Here is a 24,283-nt window from a genome sequence, read left to right on the forward strand (position 1 = left end):
AGTTGCCCACTTCCGCAGAGAACTGGTCCAGGTAATGGTCCCTTTTACCTGTCAGTCAACAGTGCACTTCCTCCCCCAAATTCCAGGTTACATGTAGTATGTAGGACAGGGATACTGACAAAGTCATGCCCGGGTGGGTAGGATAGAGGCATTTGCCCCCACCTGCCAAAATCTTCTCTAGGAAGGGAGTAACTACCCTCACTTTATCCCTTTATAAGGATGTTATGGATAGCATTGAGTCAATCATTAAGTTTATTTTTACCATCAATTATATGACAGGCCTTGTGCTGAATAGGAGCTCTGGGTAGAAAAGATGCATGGCAAGTACAGGAGACCAAAATCCTCAGAAGGGTGTGGCGGTTAAGCTGATGGACTCAACAGCCAGATGGCCTGGGTGTTTACTTCTTAATTGTTACTCTGAGGGTGGCTGCCGCTGTTACTCTCATTGAAAATTTAATAAAGTCTGACTCCAGAACCCCAATTTCTTAGCTATGTGACCTTCGTCTTCTGACACTTTAATTTCCTTATCAGAAAAGCGAGGATAACGAAAGCACCTACCTCCCAGGAAAGCAGTGAGATTATAATGAAGGGACATTGTTTATGTGAAGTAGCACGGTGTCCAACCCGTAGTGAACACACAGTAGCTTATTATTGCTGTTGTGGTTTTACGATGGAAGGAATCATTTTAAATTTCGGATGGATGATAGGATGTGGAGAGGAGGTTACTGTTAAATAAGTGAAGGTTTCGTTTATGATTTTAGGTCCCGTGTGCAGCCTGTGTGTCTCATCTTTTGGAGCAAGAGCCGTGACAATCTTCAGTGGCTTCATGGTGGCAGGAGGCCTCATGTTGAGCAGTTTTGCCCCCAATATCTACTTTCTGTTTTTTTCCTATGGCATTGTTGTAGGTAAGAAACTTGGTCCCCGTGACGCTTTTCTGAGCTTTGAGAGTTAAATGTTTTACCCGTGTGACGTTTCTTATTCAGTTAATGTAAGGAGTGAAAATGCTCAGGAATAATTCACTTTCAGCAACCACTTTACCAAAAATTGTTGCTTTAGTAAAACGTCCACCCAGTGAATCAAAATACTTCAAAGGATAAATGTGTTTTTTGTTTGTTTGTTTGTTTTTTTGCAGTACACGGGCCTCTCACTGCTGTGGCCTCTCCCGTTGCGGAGCACAGGCTCCGGACGCGCAGGCTCAGCGGCCATGGCTCACGGGCTCAGCCGCTCCGCGGCACGTGAGATCCTCCCAGACTGGGGCACGAACCCGCATCCCCTGCATCGGCAGGCGGACTCTCAACCACTGCGCCACCAGGGAAGCCCGATAAATGTGTTTTAACAATGCCCATTTTGTTTTCTTGCAAGGCATGGGGAGGTTTTTTTAATTTCAGCACTTGTCTCTCTAGCACAAAAAAGGAAAAGAGGGAGAGAAGCATGCAACTTAGATGTCACTGACACCTGCCACTTCTCACTGATGTAGGAAATGGTCCCTTTCCTATTGGGCGGTTAAGCAGGGCTCTGTTGAACTGTTGGTGTTCTAAACATCCTTGCTGTTCCACAGCACCTGTCACCAGGGCCCCAACCACAAGGTGATAGCAGAAGTAAAAAGCAGAGTTTAAAGCACGTAATAATAATGATTATTTTTGTTAGAGGTAAGGCATGAGTGAAGAAAACTGAGCGGTGGGGATGATTAATGATGATCTTGGTTACAGAAGAGGAAAGGGTCCAGGGCTCAGGGCCTGAGAGCACTGGCAATTTTGGGGGGAATGCTTTTGTGATGTATTGCACTCATTGTATTCAATGTCAAACATCACCAGACTCAGGATCCCTAGGAGCTGTTGGTGGGGAATTTTTAAAAGACTCAGCCTTTCAAAGTTTCTTCTTAATGTCTGAAAGAACTGAATTCTTTTTTCTTTTAAATAATAAAAATTTATTTTGTAAATCAAATAATCACTTTCAGGTGTATCCTCTATGTAAGTCCAAATGTTTAGGAATTAGAATTTTTTAATAATACACCGATGTTATATACAATTGCAGGGAATAACAGTTGAAATACAGTGTAGGCAGAAGTTGTTCTAGTTTTTCATATTCAATTTGAACAAATAGAAAAGTATATTAGTCACATAGAATGAAATATTTTATTTTAGATCATAAAAATATTATGCCCACTCTATTATACAGTAAAATGTAATTGAATATTTGCTTAAGTAATGAAAGGGTTAAGAAATGATTTGGGTTATAATCAGAGGAACATAAGTTATAAATCTGTAGAAGGATTGCTATTTTCCAAATGAAATTCCGATAAAAGGCTAAACAGTTTCAAACATTTTATATAAAGAATGAATTAGGGCTTCCCTGGTGGCGTAGTGGTTGAGGGTCCGCCCGCCGATGCAGGGGACACAGGTTCGTGCCCTGGTCCGGGAAGATCCCACATGCCGCGGAGCGGCTGGGCCCGTAAGCCATGGCCGCTGAGCCTGCGCGTCCGGAGCCTGTGCTCTGCAACGGGAGAGGCCACAACAGTGAGAGGCCCGCGTACCGCAAAAATAAATAAATAAATAAAAGAATGAATTATTCCTGATCAACATGTTTTTTTTGCTTTAGTGTCAGAAAAGTCACAACACATTTGATAAACGTATGTTAAGAGCCAGTTTTCTAGACATGAGCTCCGTAGTACCATCTATATGACATTTGTTCAGAAATGATGCAAAATTCTTAGAACACAGCATATTAGGGTGGAGGAAGAGCTGCCTGCCAGCGCTGACACAGCTAATTAACAGGAGGAGAAGCTGCAAAGGAAAAGACTGGAACAGAGCAGATCTCATTGCTACATGTGGCAGCGAAGGGAAAAGCACAGCTGAGCCGGACACAACCCAGGCAGGGACACAGACGCTGCGGCTCAGGATTTTGGTGTTTAAAAACTTCAGAGACAAATTCCAGCAAGATGGTTGGTTTGAGTCAAGCCTGAAAGAATTTAATTTTTTTGACTACTAATATTCGTTTTTTTCACATGGGGATATTTCCCCAATAATAAATAATAGAAATTTATAGCGGCTAATATTCCAGTAGGTAGTGTGTGCTAGGCTCTGCTTCATATGATCTCATCCAGTCTTCATATGAGCCCATTTTACAGAGAGGGAAAGTGAAGCTCAAGCAAAGTGAAATTACTAACTGAAGCCACATAGGTAGGAGATTTGGGGTTGAATCCATTCAGTCTGACACCAGATCCTGACCTCTTTTACATATTTGTAATTCTTTGTAGTGCTTTTAGAACTCTTGAAGTTTATTTTAAATTTAACTACATACCCAAATTCTACTCAGATCATAATCTAAATAAGCAGGTCACTTGTTAGTTCTTTGAGAACAGGTTATATGTTTGGTATTTTATATTACTTATTCCCCGTAGTGCTTAATACAGTTTAAACCTATACATGCAAATATGTTAATCTCTGGTGTAGAATTGGAAGGTATTCATTGAATAGTCATCTTGCATTCTTGTCTAAAATCATGAAAATAAAAATGTAGCTATCTGTGCTTGTGTATGAGCATCGGATTATTCCTTTTAGGTCAAACCCCTTTTTACATTGAAAGTTGAATCATTATGCCCTTGACATGATTTGGGCATTTCCCCAAAAATTTGGACGAAGCATTTGAAATTTCATGGGGTTTTACTCCCTCACATGGTTTCAAGGTTAAGGTATAGCCTTTGTGAGTACATATCCAGAGTTGTCACTGACTTAAAAATTGACCCAAAGTGAGTGATACCATAGTATTTGTATTCCCCATAGATAAAAATGAATTTTTTTTTTTTTTTTTTTTTGCGGTACATGGGCCTCTCACTGTTGTGGCCTCTCCCGTTGCGGAGCACAGGCTCCGGACATGCAGGCCCAGCGGCCATGGCTCACGGGCCCAGCCGTTCCGCGACATGTGGGATCTTCCCAGACCGGGGCACGAACCCGTGTCCCCTGCATCGGCAGGCGGACTCTCAACCACTGCGCCACCAGGGAAGCCCAAAAATGAATTTTTAAAAAGAAAAAAAATTAATGTACATTGTTTAAGATTTTATGTACATTTGATTGTGTTGGAAGCATATCTAAGGGTATATAGAAAGAAAAAGACAAAATTAGGTAACTCCCATAACTAAATTTCAAAATTTCTATAGCAATGGAGAGAGCTTTACCAGCTTGTGAAACTGATTTTGATTTGGCTTATGGTGTTGGAACCTTTCAATAGCTAACCCTGTCCCTTCTCCCCATGAACCCATGATCTTCTGTTAATGAGATAGGATTTGATATTGGTCTTGACTTACTTTACTAGCTGCTGCTGGCGGTGGGGGGCGTACAGGGCTTCCACTTGGCTTTCCCCACTATGGTAACTTTTACTTCACTGGCCAGAAACAATGTAGATAGAAGGTTATACCAACTACTATGTACATGTACTCCAATTAATTATCAGGAACTGGGGAAATGACTAGGATGGGCCCATGGACTCAGTGGACCCACTGTGAGCCAGACCTGGGCCATGATCCTGTATATTACCTGGCCCTCTTGTGACCCCCCCTCTAAGGGTAGGCCATGTAAGTGCCTTAGGCCCCTACTTAACAGTGCCAGTTCATTTCCTGTGTCCTACAGTGCTCAAAAGGCATCCCACTCTCCCTTGCGTATGATACCTAAATAAGTGACCGTAGTTCTCTTTGGGGCAAGATTCAGGATATTATTGTCTATATATTTGCCATAGTGGTTTTTGCAACGTCCTTCCTTCTGGAATCCTGGCCTTTCCTTCACTTAATGGAATCTGGGTCAGAAAACAGGCTCACGTCTGAAGATTGTATATGACTCTGATTTGGCAACAGGTTCTGAATCCCTGTGGCTAGGAGGAGGCTGTCAGCTCATGGAGAGAGCCCTGGGCTTCGGGTCAGGAGACATAGGTCCTGTGAGCTTGAGCAAACCCCTCGGTCTCCAAGAATGACTGTCGCCTCTTCTGTGAAGGCAGACTCAGAAACCTACCTCACATAGCTCTTGTAAGGACTAAGTGAAGTCGAGCAAAATAAAAATAAGGTAAATGAAAGAGTTGAGTTGGATTTCCATAGTAAAAAATCAATTTAATTTTAATTTCAGTAATAATTTTACAGGTTCCAGTAATTTTAAAGAATTTTTTAAAAGTTTAAAGTTTTAATGTCAATACTTAAAAAGTCACGCACTGTAGTAATTATTGGGCCCCTGTGAGCTACTTCTTGCTAGGAGATTATTAACACTTATTATCATGGTTGACTTCTTTGTGGTTTTATTTTGTCAGTAGGCTCAGCATATAGGGCTCGTGGAATATTTGTAGGGTAAATAAATGGGAATTTAATGAACAATGACACTTCCATTCTGTCGCCATTGGAAGTAGAGTATCCAGTTGAAAAGGAAGTGACAGGAAATTATTACACCGTCTAAACTCCTCCCTTCTGTATTATGAAGTCCTTAGAAAAAACAAGAAAGATTCAGTCTAATGATAACGTATATTGAGCATGCATTCTGTGCAGTATTCTAAGCATTCTCCTCTGTCTGGAATGAACTAGATGGTCTCTTAAGATAATCTGGCACAGGCAGGAGCAAGCACTGACAGTCTAACTCTGGGGTTGGGCCGTGTGGGTTAATCTTAACTTACTCACTTGCCAGCTGTGGACTGTAGACATGTTATTTACATACTGTTTTCTCATTTTTTAAAGTGAACATAATAATAGTAACTACCTTCTAGGGTTTTGTGGATGGATGAGTTAAAGCAATAAATATTCACCAGCATCACCATCATTATCAGTTTTGTGACCTTGGGAAATTATCCAGCCTCTTTGAGCTTCCGTTTGTATTTCTTGTGAAATGAGACTAACGCGACTTCACAGAGATATTGTGACTATTCGTGAGATGATGTATGTAGAGAGGCACACGGGTGTTTAATGAATGTTTGTTCCCTTCCCCTTAAGTTCCTTTCTGATCTCTTAGTTCAAGAGCACAGCAGCAGCTTTTTGTAACTGAAGAAGCACTATTGAATCAGGACTATTTGTATAACAGATTAAATAATATAGAGAAAGAAAATTAAAGTTATATGGTATGTTTATAATAGAAAACATCAAAAAGAATAGTGAAGTGTATTAGTTGGCATAATTCTGTTTTACCATTTTTTAAAAAATACTGTCTTGAAAATATGATGTTATCTTGTTTGGGTTCTGTAGCTAGAATAAAATGGCAGCTTGCTGGTTTTCAAGTGACTGTATGTCCTACTGCCAAACCTGGTAATTCAGCCTCCTGTGTTCTCAATAACTTTAGTAAAATCGGGAAAAAGAAAATGTGGTGGGAGACTGGGAGGAATGGGAAGAGGGGCCGCAGGAAATATGCCCTTAATGATTTGCTCAAGCTTCTTCCCAATCATTTCCCATTGCTTTTCTGAAAAGCACAACTCAAAATCAATTTCTTGCTTTCTCTTTTCTTCAGATTATATTGTTCCTTAGCTACCTGATTACTGTTTTCTTAATAATCTCTTCTTGATTTTGGAAAAATTCAATTTTCTCTTCCTTCATTTTCTTGTTAGTATCTGCATATCCATTGAGCTTGAGGAGGGCATAACCCACTTTCATAGACAATCTGATTCTCCTTCTCTAGTGATGGCAAACTAGATAAAGGTTGTTTTCTGATATTCGCTTTAGCAGTTAGTTTTATAAGCCCTTGTTTTTTGTTGTGCCATTAAAGATCGCCTTTTGTCTCTCATGGGTGTTCAGTTATAAAAAGGAACTATGATTTTCTAATTAGTCTGAGGCTAGAGCTATATAATACCATAATACTCAGGTGGAAAAGTGAAAAAATATTTCAGCATAAGGACTATTTTTGGTACTTCGTTATATGCCAAGCACAGATACTGAAATCTTTTACATTTTTTCTGTCTCTTAATCTTTACAACTATCTTATGAGATTGTTTTAAAGATAAGGAAACTGAAAGTCACACAGCCAATAAGTGATAGAGTTGGGACTTGAATCCACGCCTGCCTGATCCCAAGCCTGTGCTCTTGACCATCCAGTGTCAGGTTCAAGGTACTCATGCTGAGCATATAAAGTTTGTGCTTTAATCAAGCCAGTGTCAAAGCTATATGCTTTTGTAAAGCCATGTCAATCAAAAAGCTAGCCAGTTGCTTAAACTTTTTCTTTTTTAATTAATTTTATTTATTTTTGGCTGCGTTGGGTCTTCGTTGCTGCACATGGGCTTTCTCTAGTTGTGGCGAGCTGGGGCTACTTTTCATTGCGGTGTGCGGGCTACTCTTCGTTGTAGTGCGTGGGCTTCTCATTGTGGTGGCTTCTCTTGCTGCGGAGCATGGGCTTAGTTGCTCCACGGCATGTGGGATCTTCCCGGACCAGGGATTGAACCCGTGTCCCCTGCACTGGCAGGCGGATTCTTAATCACTGCGCCACCAGCGAAGTCCCTGCTAAAACTTTTAAACTTTTTCCTAAACTTTTTTTGAGGCTAGAAACATAAACAGTAATTGCATTTGGATGCTCTAAACTTATCTTTTTCAGCATCCAAATTTCCATTCTCACAATTTTATTTCCAGAAGTAGATACTTCTGGAATATCATAGACTATTGCCTACCTTAACCTTTGGTCAAGATGATAAATCCTACTGGCTCAGCTATTCTAAGAGGTGATCAAATACTTGTTTCAGACCATAGAAAAGGGAAATTCTCCCAGGTGACCAAGAGGCAGGCCCAAGAGGCACACCCAGTGACCAGCTGTTCTGGTTTGCCCAGGACGAAGGGGTTTTCCAGGATATGAGCCTTCCAGTGGCCAAAGCAAGAAAGTCCTAGGTGCTACACCTAACCCCTATTTTACACATAGAGTCTGGATTCTGTAAGTTTACCCTCATCACTTTTTAAGATTGCCATATTAGAATGCACTATTAGTAAAATATTCCCTTTTCATAGAGATAATACTGCAGGAGGAAATATTCACATATAAAAGTAGGGGCTTGATAGATGTCTGTTTAGTTATATACACAAAAATATGTGTATAATGAAAGAATATTTAAAAACAATTCATAGACAATTTTCAAAATCTGTACACAATTTCCAATGTTTACTGCTTGTCCGTTTTGTGTGGTTTTATTCATATGCTGTTTCCTTAGAGATGCTTGCTTTATATTTCTGAATTACATGCATTTTATCATATTAGAGTGTTTTACTTCAGTTATATTTTCTTCTTATATCTCTCTTATCAGTTTAATTGATCTGGGTGTTCTTTAGTTACAGATAGAGATTAAGAAAAATGAGGAAATGAGGCTGTTAAGTGTGGTTTGCCCAAACCATCATCCTGTAATACATACAAGTTGTAAATTAGTTGTATCTTTTTTTTCAAACGATATAATTCTAATTCTGTATTCTAATGATGCCATCCTGTTACATGAATTATTGTGAAAGTAAAAAAATCTTAAATATTTTTACAGCTAAGAATTATTTTCTGGCCTAAGTGAAAAAAAATCAGCATCATTTAATTGTAAAGCAGATGTAAAGATATATTTTTTAAAATATATATTCACAAGCATACATACATACCGTGTGTGTGTGTGTTTGTTATATGAGTAGAGGAAATGAGACACAGAGAGGAAGAGAGAAATGCAAGAGAGAGTGGCAGCCAGAGTAAGAATAGATAGAAATGGTTGAAATTAGCCAATGTGACTTAACATTGGGGAATTCAAATGAGTTTTATGGGAAAAAGTAGTAGAATAACTTTAACACTCTGTGCCAGGCTCAGACCTGGAACCAGGATACTCAGATGAATAAGACACAGCCTGCCCTCAGGTAGCTCATTGTCTAGTTGGGGGAGGAGACTTGTACATATGTAACTTGTAACACAGTAAAATAAGTGCAATTATAAAATGAAAGCAGCATTCAGTGTGGGTATAGTATGTATCTGCGGGAGAAGGGCTGCAGAAGAAGACTTCATGCAGGAATTGGTGCTTGAGCTGAGTCTTGAAGGGCCGGTGGGATGTGATCAGGTGGGCATGGGTTGGAAAAGGAGTGAGGGTGGTAGGAGAAGGACATTCCAGGAGCTCAAATGCTCAGAGGCATGAGATACAGTGGATAATAGGGGTCTTTTCAGAGATATTTGTTTAAGGAATGCACACGTCACGAGGGGACTTGCAAATATGTCAAAGCTTGGTTTGCAACAGAGACCTGATGATGGAGGGTTTATTTGGACGTTATTGCAGGAGAGTAATGTGATGAGAACTGTATAACAGTGGGTTAGACAGTAGATTGGTGGGAAAAGTACTGGAGGCTGAGATGGCGATTAGGAGGCCGTTGTTCAGAACAGAAAAGATCTGGAGGAGGTAAATGGAGGCAGTGGTAGTTCACACGGTGGGAGGTTGATGATTGAGGCAGTGGGAGTGATAAAGAGCGTGATGTATGGTTTGATGGGAGGAGATCAGGGAAAAGAGGCCTCTGAGGTTGTGGTCTCACCCAGAGTATGTGGAATGAAACATAAGGTATGGAAAGGAAATGCTAGAACAGGTAAATATGTTTAGTTTCACCTATGTAAGTAAAGGAAAACAATTATATTTTGCTAATGATTATGCTTTGAATCGTTAGTTTAGGTATTTCATTTTAAAAATGATTATGCTTATACTGGAGATCGATTCTCAAAATTTTTTCACTGATAGGAGTCTGATCAAAAATGATTGGAGGGGCTTCCCTGGTGGCGCAGTGGTTAAGAATCCGCCTGCCTATGCAGGGGACACAGGTTCGAGCCCTGGTCAGGAAGATCCCACATGCCATGGAGCAACTAAGCCCCTGCACCACAGCTACTGAGCCCGCGAGCCACAACTACTGAAGACTGCGCGCCTAGAGCCCGTGCTCCGCAACAAGAGAAGCCACCGCAATGAGAAGCCTGTGCACCGCAACGAAGAGTAGCCCCCGCTCGCCGCAGCTAGAGAAAAGCTCGCGCGCAGCAACAAAGACCCAACGCAGCCAAAAATAAATAAATAAATTAAATTAAAAAAAAAAAAAAAAAGATTGGAGACCAGGGAAGTCCCTGGCGGTCCAGGGGTTAGGACTCAGTGCTTTCATGGCCATGGCCCAGGTTCAATCCCTGGTCAGGGCACTAAGATCCCACAAGCCGCGTGGTGCGGCCAAATTAATTAATTAATTATTTAAAATGATTGGAGACCAAAGGAGGCTTTAAGGCCGTGGTTTCCAAACTTTATATTCCTGGAACCCTTTACACTCCTTTTATTTAGGACCCCAAGGAACTTTTAATTATGTGGAATTACTTATTTATATTTATTCTGTTAAAATTTACTGTATTAAAAGGTGAGAAATTTAAAAATATTTGTTTAGTAATTCATTTAAAGATAATAATAACAAACTCAGTACATGTTAGCATAAACAACATACTTATTATGAAAAACAATTCTATTTTCCAAAAGAAAAAGTTTAGTGAGAAGGATGGCCTTGTTTTACATTTTGGCAAATCTCCTTAATGCCTGGCTTCATGGAAGACATCTGGATTCTCATGTCTTCTCCGTACTCTGTTTATTGCAATGTGCTTTTTTGGTTGAAGTTTATGAAGGAAATCTGGTCTCACACAAAGGAAAAGGGAGGGGTTTTCAATAGTCTTTTCAGGTAACTGTAGAAACTCTTCTTTGATACTATCCCAAAACTTGATGTATGATAATTTTCCGAGGGTTAATTGCAATATGGAACCTGAAACCACATGAATATACTTTCCGTGCTCTGTAATATTAAATCAGTTTGTTTATTCTGTACTTTGAATAGGTCAGCATTCAAGTCTGATTTTGTAACATCATGAATTGGTTATGTGAAAAATATTGGTTCTCTGAGTTATGCAAGAACTTTAAAATGTTGACACATTTTATTAAACAACAGCTAAAAAATCACTTTTGTTAGTATCACCAATAGGCTTATCAGAAAATCTTTATGTGTTGGGAATCTGTCAAATCATGGTGTTGGATAAAAGTTTCCAAAAATTCTAATTTTTGCTGGAAAGCTCAAATTTTATCATTGGTAACAGTTATTGTCAGTTATTTTCCTTGTTTGTTTTCAAGAAAATGTCTGCCAAATACTCAAGTCTGAGTAACCATAGTTTGTGTCTGTCAGACATTCTTTCAAATACATACAGGGTTACATGGAAAAAGTGGCTACTTTAGCTGGCTACTAAAACAATTGCATACGTGCTTTTTCTCGGCAACAATTGTAATTCAGATGAAGCATTTTTAAAAAATTTGTTTGCTTTTACTGTGAGTGAGTGAGTGGTGATGAAACATATAAGGTATGAAGTTGGATACCAATATCTTGATTTGTACTAAGGCTCTTGAAGTTTTTCTCACCGTGTCTTTTGCACCAATAGCATAAATGGAGACAGTGAAAAAAGCAGGAAACATGTCAGTATCGTGAAAATAGTTTTGACTTCATGGACTCCATTGAAAGACCTTGAGGACCATCTTTTTAATAACTGGTGGTTTAAGGTCATCCTAATACAGATGTGGGAAAGCATCATGTCACCTTCTGCTTTTTGAAAAGTTTAGAGAAAAAGCATTTCAAATTTCTGCTACTTAAAAAAAAATGAGATGATCTTATCTGAAACCCATGGCCTTGAAATAGTTTTTTAAAATTTCTTTCTTTTTAGTCTAAGGTAAAATGTTTAAAAGTTACTGTTTTAACTTTTCTAGCATTGGCATTTATTAATCAGAAATGCCTTTTTTTTTTTCTTGTCCCTAATGCCTACCATTTGACAGAGCCCTGACAACCAAATCACACAAAAGTAAATTCATTCCCTCTCCAAAGGCTTTCCGAAATATAGTTTTAGTTAAGGGTGACATTTTTTGGCTTCACAAAATTGATTGTTCAGGAACAGGTCTTATTTCATCGAAGTATATTATATGTAATAATGATAAATGTATAAATCAATCCAACTCATGTTTTAATGAGATAGTATCTCTTCCCTTAAATCATACAAAAGTGTGCTATATTTTAAAAGGTTTATTTAAAGTATAATTATTTTCATCTATCTGATTTCTTCAAGAATACTTTTTTTTTTTTTTTTTGCGGTACGCGGGCCTCTCCTGTTGCGGAGCACAGGCTCTGGATGCACAGGCTCAGCGGCCATGGCTCACGGGCCCAGCCGCTCCGTGGCATGTGGGATCCTCCCTGACCGGGGCACGAACCCGCGTCCCCTGAATCGGCAGGCGGACTCTCAACCACTCTCAACCATTGCGCCACCAGGGAAGCCAAGAATACTGGTTTTATTTTGGACCAAGAATACTTTTTAATGCAATCACAGATGGTCATCTGGGTCCTGAGTTAAATGCTAATTTCCTAAAATGTTTATGCGTTGTATTTGTTAAACCCATGTATTCTTTCTAATCATAGTCCGGGTCGCAATTTGAAAGTAATGAAAATGACCTTAATAACTCACCTAATGAGTCATAGTTAAAATTAGTTTTTAGACTACGGCTTTTGTGTTGTTTATAGGGTGATTCCCCAAGAACAGACGATGATGCAGAAGAAAGGCAAATGTTATGAGTTAGAAGCCAGAGGAAATTTTTATGAAAAACAAAACTGGGGTTATTAGATACTTAATAGGGAGAAAAAGATTAAGCCAACAAACAGCCTTAAATATTGCCCTGTGGTCTCAAGAAAGGGATAGTGAGTAGTAAGGGTTTTTCTTTCTAACTGTAAAAGAATTTCAAATTTACAGAAAAGTGGAGAATAGTATAGCAAGCAACCATATGGTCACCACTTAAATGTAACCGTTGCTAATATTTTATTGCATTTTCTTCCTCTTTTTTTTTTTCAAAGATATTGTAAACTAAAGACATGATGTTTTACTCCTAAATGAGGTAGTTTGCATCTCTAAAAGATAAAACCTTATAAATATACATTTTGCGATGATGGGATGATCTGAGAGCGCCAGAGGGCCTTTGTTTTGCAGACTGGGGTGTACCAGGCTATGAAGTCCAGCAAAATACCTTGGCATGTGAAGGGGATTTTATAAAATTGTTTAGAGGACCTAGAGGAGGAAGAACACTGAACCAAGGGTAAAGGTGTGGAAGAGAGACAGAGATATTTTAATGGGCAAGTTTGATTAAATTTTGCTATTTGGTGTGTGATTTAACCATTTTCTCTATCTCTCCATAATGTCTTAATTTAAATTTACATTATTCATTCATGCTTTAGAAATTGGATTATTTTTTTGACTGGGCCCTGACCTCAGGGTGGGTGTGGAGTGAAAACCAAGGCTGCCCAATGTGTTCACTGGAACTGCACAACTAACATCAGAGGGATCTAGGAACCCATACTTTGAAGAGTTTTAGCCAGTTAGTAACAGAATGTCCTATTAGAGTTATTTAATTACACCTCTTTTTTTTCTTGCATTGAAGTAATACTGTCTGGCTTAATTTGTGCAATGTCTTCTTGTGTTTAGGTCTCGGATGTGGTTTATTATACACTGCAACAGTGACCATTACATGCCAGTATTTCGACAGCCGCCGAGGCCTTGCACTTGGCCTGATTTCAACAGGTACATTTTCAATATAAGTACAGCATTGCTACTCTTTAGCCTTCTAATCAAAGTTAGGAGTTACAAAGCACAGATATGTTTAACCAACCATGCCGCCGCTGCCATTCACGTAGCACAATTTATTTTACTCTAGTCCTAGAAGGAAATTTTATTTTCCCCTGTAAATATGGGTGTAGCTTTCAAAAAACCCTAAAGATACATGTATGAAAAAGCTGGGGCATGAGATGTCCAGTATAATATAGGAAAAGAAAACTTATGGGTCCAGTAAATTGAGAGTCACATGCTGGTGAGAGCCTTGCTAAAAGAAGCAGAGAGCACTTAAGTAAAGCACCTGATCCCTGGGAGAGAGAGGAGAAATGGAAGGAAAATGGGTCCCTTCAGGCCATTGTCAGGAAGAACAATGCTGTGACACCTCTCCAGCTCCATTTATTGTGGAACTTAGGGTTTTTCCAAAGTACTGGTTTGTGAATACATCTCGTTGCTCTATTTGCATATCCAAACAACAGACTGTTTACACTGGTTATTCTTTTAATGACGGGGTGGGGCGGGGAGCGGCTGTGTGTGTGTGTGTGTGTGTGTGTGTGTGTGTGTGTGTGTGTAAGTGTAAAAGCCTTCTGGACTTGCTCTGATATTGTAAAGTGGTGTTTTACTTTTCAGATGGATTTTTTTCTAAGCTATTTAGAGAACTTATCAAAATTTCTGTGGCCAATGCTTTAGGAGTTTGCTTAGGAGATAAGGCTGCCAAGCTTACTAAAACTTGTATTTAAGTTTACATTGCTACTTGTTCATGGGTAGATATTCCTGGGAGGTCAGACGTTCAGATAAGCTGAAGTACTTCAGTAGTGTATCTGGCAGCGGGATCCAAACTAATGTTTTGTTCCTGAGGCCAATGCAGTGGCAACAGAGTGCTTCCACATCAAATTAAATCGAGCTGGATATTTCCCCAAGGTGGTTTAAGGAAGCATTGCCAGGAAAGAAATGTGAATCATGCCCTAGGAGGAAACAGGACCGGAGTCTGAGGGCATGGCTAAGGCAGAACTGCGAGAAGAAAGAGAAAAAACAAAAGATGGAGAAGCCAGAGCAGTTGGAAGGCAGTTTAAAGAACCTGACAGCCGCATAGCACAGGGAGATGAGCTCGGTGCTTTGTGACCACCTGGAGGGGTGGGATAGGGAGGGTGGGAGGGTGGAGATGCAAGAGGGAAGAGATATGGGAACATATGCATATGTATAACTCAATCACTTCATTATAAAGCAGAAACTAACACACTATTGTAAAGCAATTATACTCCAATAAAGATGTAAAAAAAATAATAATTAAAAAAAAAAAAAAGAACCTGACAGCATCTCCCACAAGTGTGGGAGGGAGTGTGAGAGCAGGGCCGGCAGCTTAATGGATAATAGGTCTTACCTATACTGTATTTTTTGTAGAGGCACTAAAACGTAGTGACAAGCCCAAGACCCTGGAGCCAGTCTGCTTGGTTTTGAATTCTGTGTCACTCAGTAGCTGTCTGGTGATGGACAAGTTACCTGTTCTGTGAAATTAACTGTTACGCCTCAGTTTTCTGAACTGTAAAATGGGGATAATAATAGCACCCATCTGTTGGGCTGCACCCTGTAAGGCCTGTGCTTGCCCAGCTTCAAGACAGAAGAAAGAGCCTGGAGTCAGCGACAGAGACATCAGTGGTTTAATGGAAGGGGGGAGCTTACAAATCCAAAGCAAGATCCTGGAGTGATGCCCCAGGTGTGTGGTAGAGCGTGGGCAAGACATGGATGCGGGTTTTCGCTCCCGGGGTGGGGAGGGGAGATTGCCAGTTATAGGGGAATTGACATCAGGTTGGCTCATTGGTTACCAGGAAACTAGCAGAGAGGCACACACCTCCCCACCCCTTGGATAAGAGCAATCCCTAGGTGGGGCCTGGGGCCAGTATATAGGAAGGTCAGTCATGCGAGTAGGTGTAGGTAAAGCAGGCACTGGTCAGGCAGGGGATGTACAGAGAGCAAGAGAACAGCCATCTTGGGTGGCCTGACCATACACCATCACATTGGGTCATTGGGAATATTGAAGGAACATATGTGTAAGGCACATGGCAGGGGCTCTAAAAGTGTTAGTCATTATAATTATGACCTAGGTTTCCTTTAACGTCCGAATTTATTTGTGATGAAGATGTTGGAAATTGTATGCTGAGAGAGCTGCTCTTGCTTTCACTCAGTCTAAAGACGAGAGCATGAGAGACTGGGCTGTGGCACACTGAACCAAAATGGATTGACTGTGGACAATCTAGATTTGGCGGAATCGGAGTTTTTAGTTGTAGCACATAGGAAGTTAGATGAGGCAAAGTTAAGGAGCAGCATGAATCCACTGTCTTTGTCTATTCAGACTGCTGTAAAGTTGCATAGATTGAGTGGCTTGTACACAATAGAAATTTATTTCTCACAGTTCTGGAGGCTGGAAGTCTGAGATCAGGGTGTCGAGGTCAGCGTGGTTAGATTCTGCTGAGAGCCCTCTTCTGGGTTACAGACTGCCACCTTCTCCCTTTGTCCTCATGTGGCAGAAGGGAAGAGGAAACTCTCTGAGGTTCTCTTTTATAATGGCACTAATCCCATTCAGGAGGGTTCTACCCTATGACCTAATCACCTCTCAAAGGAGAAACCTCCTAATTCCATCACACTGGGGGTTAAGATTTCAATTTACAAATTTTGGAGAGACACAAACCTTCACACTGTAGTATCCACCTTCAGTGAAAGTGGTGACAAGAAAAACAAAACTCACAGTAGAGTTTTTCTTTAATTGAAAAAAAAACCCAAAAGCAAAATATAGTTGAAATAATGTGACCTGGGACTTCCCTGGCGGTCCAGGGGTTAAGACTTCGCCTTCCAGTGCAGGGGGTGCGGGTTTGATCCCTGGTTGGGGAGCTAAGATCCCACAGGCCTCGGGGCAAAAAAAACAAAGCATAAAGCAGAAGCAGTATTGTAACAAATTCAATAAAGACTTTAAAAATGGTCCATGTCAAGAAAAAAATCTAAAAAAAAAAAAAAAAGAAATAATGAGACCTAGTTGAAATATTGTGATCCAGTTGAAAGAAAGAAACATGGGCATGAAATGGAGGTTTTGGGGAAACGATCTTAATCCCTGGTGAACAAGGATTGATAAACTAATGCCCGTGGACCAAAACTGGTCTATTACCTGTTTTTGGACAGCTCGTGAGCTAAAAATGGTTTTTACATTTTTGTTTCGTTGAAAAAAAATTGAAAGAAGAATATTTCATGGTACATGAAATTAGGTAAAATTAAAGTTTCAGTGTCCATAAATAAAGCTTTATTGAAACACAACCATATTCGTTCCTTCATGATTCTTCTCTGGCTGCTTTCACGCTTCAAGGGCTGAGTTGAGCATTTGTGACAGAGGTTGTATGGCTCACTATGCCTTAATTATTTACTCTCTAGCCCTTTATAGAAAAAGTCTGTTGACCCCTGGTCTTAATCAAAGCATGAGTGTATCTCTTATTGTTTCAGGTTCCCTGAACATCAATTCATATTCTCCCTCTTTGTGATAATGTATACTTTAGGCATGCATGGAAGCATAATTAGTGTTTTATTTCACTTTTCCCTTTATTGTGTTGATTTTTAAATTGGGATTTTATTTTCGAAGATTAAAAATTACGGTTTTACAGTTTACACAGTTCCACAAGAGAGCTCTAATTACTCTTCACTGCCCTGAAAGAATCCTGCATCTTTTTTTTTTCTCTTCTTTTTGGCCAAGCATCGTGGCTTGTGGGATCTTAGTTCCCCCACCAGGGATCGAACCTGGGCCCTCTTCAGTGAGAGTGTGGAGTCCTAACCCCTGGCCCACAGGGAATTCCCTCCTGCATCGTTCTAAGCCATAACTACATTCTCATGGGCTGTGGGCTAAAGAAACTAGTGTCCAAAGTAGAATTTTATTTCGCTGCCCTGTCGTACACTTAGCATATCATAGGTGTCTGATAAAACCTATTGAATTGATTTTATATGTTTCCCTTATATTTCATGATGTTGACAGATAAAGTTAGTTGGTGAGCAAAGGGGAATTATCTATTTTCTCAACTTAAGGTCAAAATACAGAACTCTCCAAATACCAAGAATATTTTTAAGTGTCTAATTATACGGCACTTTGTTAGAACTTCTACAAAGAAATGGTGTTGGAGAAAAATATGAATTAATAATGAATGGATGCTAATGCAGTATGGAATTATATGAAAGGTCCTCTTTTCAGTTCTTTGTTCGTTTTCTGAAAGGCTTTCAACTTTTGAAGTATGTGCCACTTTTAAAAAGATAAGGCAGAATTCAATTCATCTACTTTTATAACTTCTCAGTAGTCAGCAAAGAGACACTTTCTTGGTAGCCACAAAAAGATACTATTTTAGCTGTCATTACATTAATGTGAGCTATTAATTAACGTTTGCAAGCGAAGTCTTTTTTCTTTGGGGATGAAGGAGTTAACTTTAAATATATTAGGAAGGGAACTGTAGTACCAAAAAAAAAAAAAAAAGTTATAACTCTAAGACAAAGCCATTTGGTTATTTGTAAGAATTTTTGATGGGTTTTTACCGTAAACTTGGCATCCTATTGGGGTTTTGATATAATTTGGTATAGACTGTTTAAAAAGTATGATCAACCTATTTAGACTATTTTTTTTATTACAGATCTACTTATTTCTTTCCTGTGTTTTCACGTGACATTTCTCAATGGTATTTAAATTTTAAAACAATCAAAAACTTGAAATCAGAGCCATATAAGAACACTGCAAATTAATTGGGCTAATGTAACTTTCCATTCCAGTGTGGTTAGTGTGATCTATGCTTAAAAAATGGAGTATTTACAGTGTTGCCCAAATGTGCAAACCAGGCATATTTTGTAATTTTAATACTCTGTCAGAGTTCACTTTACTCTTCTCATAGTTTATTAATATCAAGCATCCATTCTGGTGATTAGCAATGGATTTGAGCTATCAAACCACTATAAATATCCTAAAACTAAAATATATCCTTCATCTCAAAAAATAAAACGTGAGAACTTTTCTCTTCCAAAAAGAATGCATACATAACATGGAGCCAGAAAAGTACTTTTTTGGTACTTTTTTAAGTACCCAAAAAGGAGTTGCATAGGTATTTGTTAAGGACGTTGGGCTCCTGGTGTCAGACTGGGTGTGAATCCTTCTTACGGCATTTACAGCTCTCTGATGTGTGGCAAATTTCTCAAACTTTCTAGCCCTAGGTCACTTCAAGTGTAGACTGGGAATAATAATAGGACCTACCCAATAGGGTTATTGTAAGGATGAAACAAGATGGTGCGATGTAATGTGTTTAACGCAGTGTCTGACATACAAATGCGAATTCTTAAAATAAATGGTCACTATTGTTGTTACTACCTTCAGCATTCTTGCTGTGATTTTAATATGAAGGCACACACATGAATGCCAGTGAAAAAAAGAAATCAAATTGTAATACTAATAATGCTTGTCCTGAGAGCCCCAAATGATAAGAGATTAAACAGTTACCATTTCCTTTTTAGGTTCAAGCATTGGACTTTTTATATACGCTGCTCTGCAGAGACTGCTGATTGAGTTCTATGGACTGGATGGATGCCTGCTGATTGTAGGTGCTTTAGCTTTAAATATATTAGCCTGTGGCAGTCTGATGAGACCCCTTCAGTCCTCTGATTGCACTTTGCCTGAAAAAATAGCTCTGGAAAAGGTACCAGGTAGATACTCGATTTACAATGAAAAAGAAAAGAACCTGGAAGAAAACATAAACATTCTTGAAAAGACCTACCGTGGTGAGGAAACATGTAAGAGCACTTTAGCCAGTGGTGACTGGAAACCAGAGAGTCTACTTCATAAAAACCCAACAACAATGGCACACACAAAAGAGACTGAAACGTACAAAAAGAAAGTTGCAGAACGGACATATTTTTGCAAACAGCTTGCCAAGAGGAAATGGCCGTTATATAAAAACTACTGTGAAGAAACTGTGGCTCTTTTTAAAAACAAAGTATTTTCAGCACTCTTCATTGCCATCTTTCTTTTTGACATCGGAGGGTTTCCACCTTCATTACTTATGGAAGATGTAGCAAGAAGTTCAAATGTGAAAGAAGAAGAGTTTCCTATGCCACTTATTTCCATTATTGGCATTATGACAGCAGTTGGTAAACTCATTTTAGGGATACTGGCTGACTTCAAGTGGATTAATACCTTATATCTTTACGTAGCTACCTTAATAATTATGAGCCTGGCCTTGTGTGCAATTCCATTTGCCAAAAGCTATGTCACGTTGGCACTACTTTCTGGGATCCTAGGGTTTCTTACTGGTAATTGGTCCATCTTTCCTTATGTGACCACGAAGACTGTGGGAATTGAAAAATTAGCCCATGCCTACGGGATATTAATGTTCTTTGCTGGACTTGGAAATAGCCTTGGACCACCAATTGTTGGTAAGATATTTATCTTAAAGTCAATCCACTGTACTGTTCTTCTTTGTAACATCTCTGGATACAGAAATTCATAGTGTAAGAATAGCACAGATTTATACAACATAAATCTGCGTGGAATGTCTCCTGATCGTGATTTATTCAAAATCACTTTGACGTAGTTGGAAAAGCCAGTACACTTGCTCAGGAATCTGTGTTTATTCTTCATCTGGGAGAAACCCAAAATGCCTGCTTATTCTTGTCCAACTATTTGAGAAATCCTCCTCCTCTAACTCCCATTAGGCCACTTAGGGAGTAGATTGGGTAATATATATCCTAATCTACACTGTATATAAATTTTTTTAATTAATTTTTTTATTGGAGTATAGTTGGTTTACAGTGTTGTGTTAGTTTCTGCTGTACAGCAAAGTGAGTCAGTTATACATACACATATATCCACTCTTTTTTAGATTCTATTCCCATATATAGATCATTACAGAGCACTGAGTAGAGTTCCCTGTGCTATTCAGTAGGTCTTTATTAGTTATCTATTCTATATATAGTAGTGTGTATATGTCAATCCCACGAACTGTATATAAATTGATGAAATTAGAGTATTCCTATTCATACTATGTCTATCAAACTCACTTTTTTCTTCCTCCCTTTTCAGGTTGGTTTTATGACTGGACCCACACCTATGACATTGCATTTTATTTTAGTGGCTTCTGCGTCCTGCTGGGAGGTTTTATTCTGCTGCTGGCAGCCTTGCCTTCCTGGGATACGTGCAACAAGCAACTCCCCAAGCCAGCTCCAACAACCTTTTTGTACAAAGTTGCCTCTAATTCCTCTAATGTTTAGAGGAATATTGGAAGGCACTGAGGACTGTTTTCTCATAGCAAAATTGCACTGTGCGTGATCTGAATGAATTTTTTTTTTTTACATATCCTATTCTCTATGTACTGTATATGTAACCTCTATCTCCTATATTTTTTTTTCTCTTTTTTCCTTTTTCCAAGAAGTGGGACTATTCTGTTTTACTATTATTGATGAGTTCTGGACATTGTGATCATTTTGGCCAGCCTCAGAAGGCTTTCTCTGTGTAAAGAAATATGATTTCTCTGCAGACTCCATTAGTTCCATTGCAAGGCAGCCAGAGGAGACTCTAGCTATTTCAGAACTGGTGCAAGCAGCGTGACGAGATATGTGTGTAGCCTGCCAGGGACTAAATCACTCTCTCCTCTCTGCTAGCCGCGCTAGTAAATAGAAGACTTCGAGCCAGTCAGGAAATGAAAGGGGTTCCTAAAACAGCGTTAAGAATTGCGGTGGCACAAAATTGATCATTTTTTAAAAATGATATTTTAAACTACCGTCAGCAGTTTTCATTACAGTAAGTCCCCTACCTGTGAACCTTCAAGTTGCGAACTTTCAAAGATAGGAAGTGCGTTCGCATGTCTAATCACGTAAGTTAGTTCACGTGTCTGGCGTAGATTGTCATGTGCGTGCGTCCTCTACAAGTGGTTGTGCTTTTGTGTACTTGACTGTACAGTACTGTATAGGGTACAGTGGTACAGTATCTTTATTTCAAGCCCAGGATGTCCAGAAGCAAGCGTAAAAGCAGTGATGATGTAGCTGGTACTACTGTACTTTTCAAGGTAATGTACTGTAAGATTAAAAGTGTTTTCTTTATTTTTTGTGTTTGTTTTTTATGTATTGCTTGTGTGAAAAAGTATTATAAACCTATTACAGTACAGTACTATAGAGCCGATTGTGTTAGTTGGGTGTGCAGGCTAACTTTGTTGAACTTACAAACAAATTGGACTGCGAATGCACTCTCAGAATGGAACTCATTTGTGTGTAGGGGACTCATTGTACTCTGTTTACCTTGATGAACCACCCACATGTTTGGTGCCCACTGAGGATACATCCTTTCAATTCCTAAGGTGTTTGCTGAGTTGCAGGCAATCTCCAAACAGAGGAGTAGAGTTACTGTAGCCTTTCTTCATGGTTGGCCGCTGGAACCTCGCTCACTTTTGTTTGTCAGCATCCGCTCAGCTGATGTTTCCCAAGAAGTGCTGATTTTACCTGTTTCCAAATTGGAAATGCATATTTAAACCATTCCGTTCTGGCAAATGGGAAACATCCATTTGCTTTGGGCACAGTGGGGATGAGTTGCAAGTCCTTGCATGTCTTGTCAGTGAAGCATTTATTTGCTACTATCAGATTTTATCACTATCCAATTTTAATTCAAGGGCAGAACTAAAAATTTGTGTGTGTCTGGATGTGTGTGTGGATGTGCACACGTTGTGCTCCGAGCCTGTGTGCTATTCAGTACGTGGGAAGGGAAAAAGGCAATAAGACATTGATACCCTCCTCCAACTTTATTCACTCTTAAGCAAAATGTTCTAGGAAGAAAATCAACATTTAGTATGTTGACATTTTTCTAAGGAAATGTTTTAAAAACTTTGCTATGCATCAGAATCTTCTATAGATCCTTTTTAAAATGTAGTTGCCTGAGTACCACCAGTAGACTTTGATTATGTAGTTCTAGGTTGTGGGCTAAGCATCTGTATTTTTAATGAACTCTTTAAGTGATTCTGAGAGCACAACCTGAGTTGAGAATGACTGTTTTAAGATTGACAGCAGAGAAACATTTTTTTTTCTCTTAAATAAAGAAACAAACCAAAAACCCATTGAGGTGAGGGGTTTTTAATAAATGGACAAGTTTGGTTCTTTAAATAGGAGTCACTCTTCCCACTGTGCCAAAATTGTCTTTTCATTTCTTTTGAAATATGTAAGGTTATTTTATACTTCTATGTTGCCTTTCTTCAAAGGCACGTGAAGCACTTTATAAGCATGAATCCCCACAACACCTCAGTGAGGTCGGTAAATAGTGTTTTTCCAGGCAGTAAACCTGGAGTGCGGGGAATTTCATAACTGAGTGAATCCTATTCAATAACCCAATAATGGGGCCCCAAAGCACTTGGACTTCTGCTCCATATTCAGACTTCTGGAAACTTTTCTATGCCTCACTCTTTAGTCACTGTCAAGGTTAGTAAGTAAAATAAATAGCATTCAAAAAAAAAATTAAAGGAAATGTTTTTGTGATAAAAGTTTCTTTTTGCCAATATCATGTTCGGGAAATCCAATAACCTTTTCTTAACTTTTCTTTTTTTTTTTTTTTTTGCGGTACGCGGGCCTCTCCCTGTTGTGGCCTCTCCCGTTGCGGAGCACAGGCTCCGGACGCGCAGGCTCAGCGGCCATGGCTCACGGGCGCAGCCGCTCTGTGGCATGCGGGATCTTCCCGGACCGGGGCACGAACCCGTGTCCCCTGCATCGGCAGGCGGACTCTCAACCACTGCGCCACCAGGGAAGCGCTTTTCTTAACTTTTATGCCATCCCCACATTCATCAATGTTGATACTTGTCCAAGTGCGTCTTTACCATGTCTACTAATGTCTTCCAGTGTGTGCATTATCCATTGTCTAGGGAATGAATTTTAAGTTACAATAAAATACTTTTTGTTTGTTTTGCCTCAGTGTGGTTGCCTTTTTTCTTCTTAGCCCCCCGAATTACAGTCATACTTTACTTGAATGTAAGAATATGAATTCTCTGATTTCACTTCAGATCCAGAATCTGGTGATATAGATATTAGCATATTCAAAAGTCAATTTGCTAAACCATTTTGACCATTGCCTTCCAAAAAGCTAAAATATCAGTCCTACAGAATCCTTTTGAGGAAAGGGAGACAGACGCCCCTTTGGAATTATTAGTATTGATCTTGCTACTCATTAATGGAATTCTTGGTCTGTTCCAATCACATTATATTATTCATCCCTCATAATAGCCCTGTGAGATGGGGTTTATGACCCTCTTTGTATGGTATGAAACATAATTGCCACGACATAAACAACATACACAAGTAATTTCCAAAAGCAAAATGAGAAAGGTTTCTAGCAAACCCTTTGATTTCTAACGTGGCTAGAAAATGGGGCCTAGCTGGGAGGGTTGCTATAAAGCCAGTCCTTTAGGGAATAGAAGAGTCATGTTTATGTAAATAATTATTCTTAACTTGCCTATTTCCTAAGCATTTAAAAAACCGATTTAATAATTAAATTTTATTGATTAGAATACGATCTTTCTTTTGTGACTCAAGATATTTCTTGACATTCCAAGTGCCTGGGGCTGATTTGGGGAAATATATGAAATAAGAAAGTCTTCACTGACTCTAACATCTCACTTCTGCTTTCTGCTTTGTCTCCTTCTCTCTCTCCTTCTCTCTCTCTCTCT

At 39.3% G+C, this 24,283-nt stretch overlaps 1 protein-coding gene across 1 annotated transcript in view; it reads left to right on the forward strand.

Moving 5' to 3' along the window:
- SLC16A9 (solute carrier family 16 member 9) overlaps positions 1 to 23,478 on the forward strand; it is a 68,227-nt gene extending 44,749 nt beyond the window's left edge. The window contains exons 3-8 of the mRNA XM_060033769.1: positions 762 to 905; positions 13,461 to 13,556; positions 19,104 to 20,021; positions 20,668 to 21,457; positions 21,589 to 21,649; positions 23,231 to 23,478. Of these exons, the coding sequence (XP_059889752.1) occupies positions 762 to 905; positions 13,461 to 13,556; positions 19,104 to 20,021; positions 20,668 to 20,855 (1,346 nt within the window). The 3' untranslated portion in view covers positions 20,856 to 21,457; positions 21,589 to 21,649; positions 23,231 to 23,478. The remainder of the gene's footprint in view (positions 1 to 761; positions 906 to 13,460; positions 13,557 to 19,103; positions 20,022 to 20,667; positions 21,458 to 21,588; positions 21,650 to 23,230) is intronic.
- The last annotated feature ends 805 nt before the right edge of the window (positions 23,479 to 24,283 follow it).

Source organism: Delphinus delphis, chromosome 16 (genome assembly GCF_949987515.2).
Source record: "Delphinus delphis chromosome 16, mDelDel1.2, whole genome shotgun sequence".
Taxonomy (NCBI): domain Eukaryota; kingdom Metazoa; phylum Chordata; class Mammalia; order Artiodactyla; family Delphinidae; genus Delphinus; species Delphinus delphis.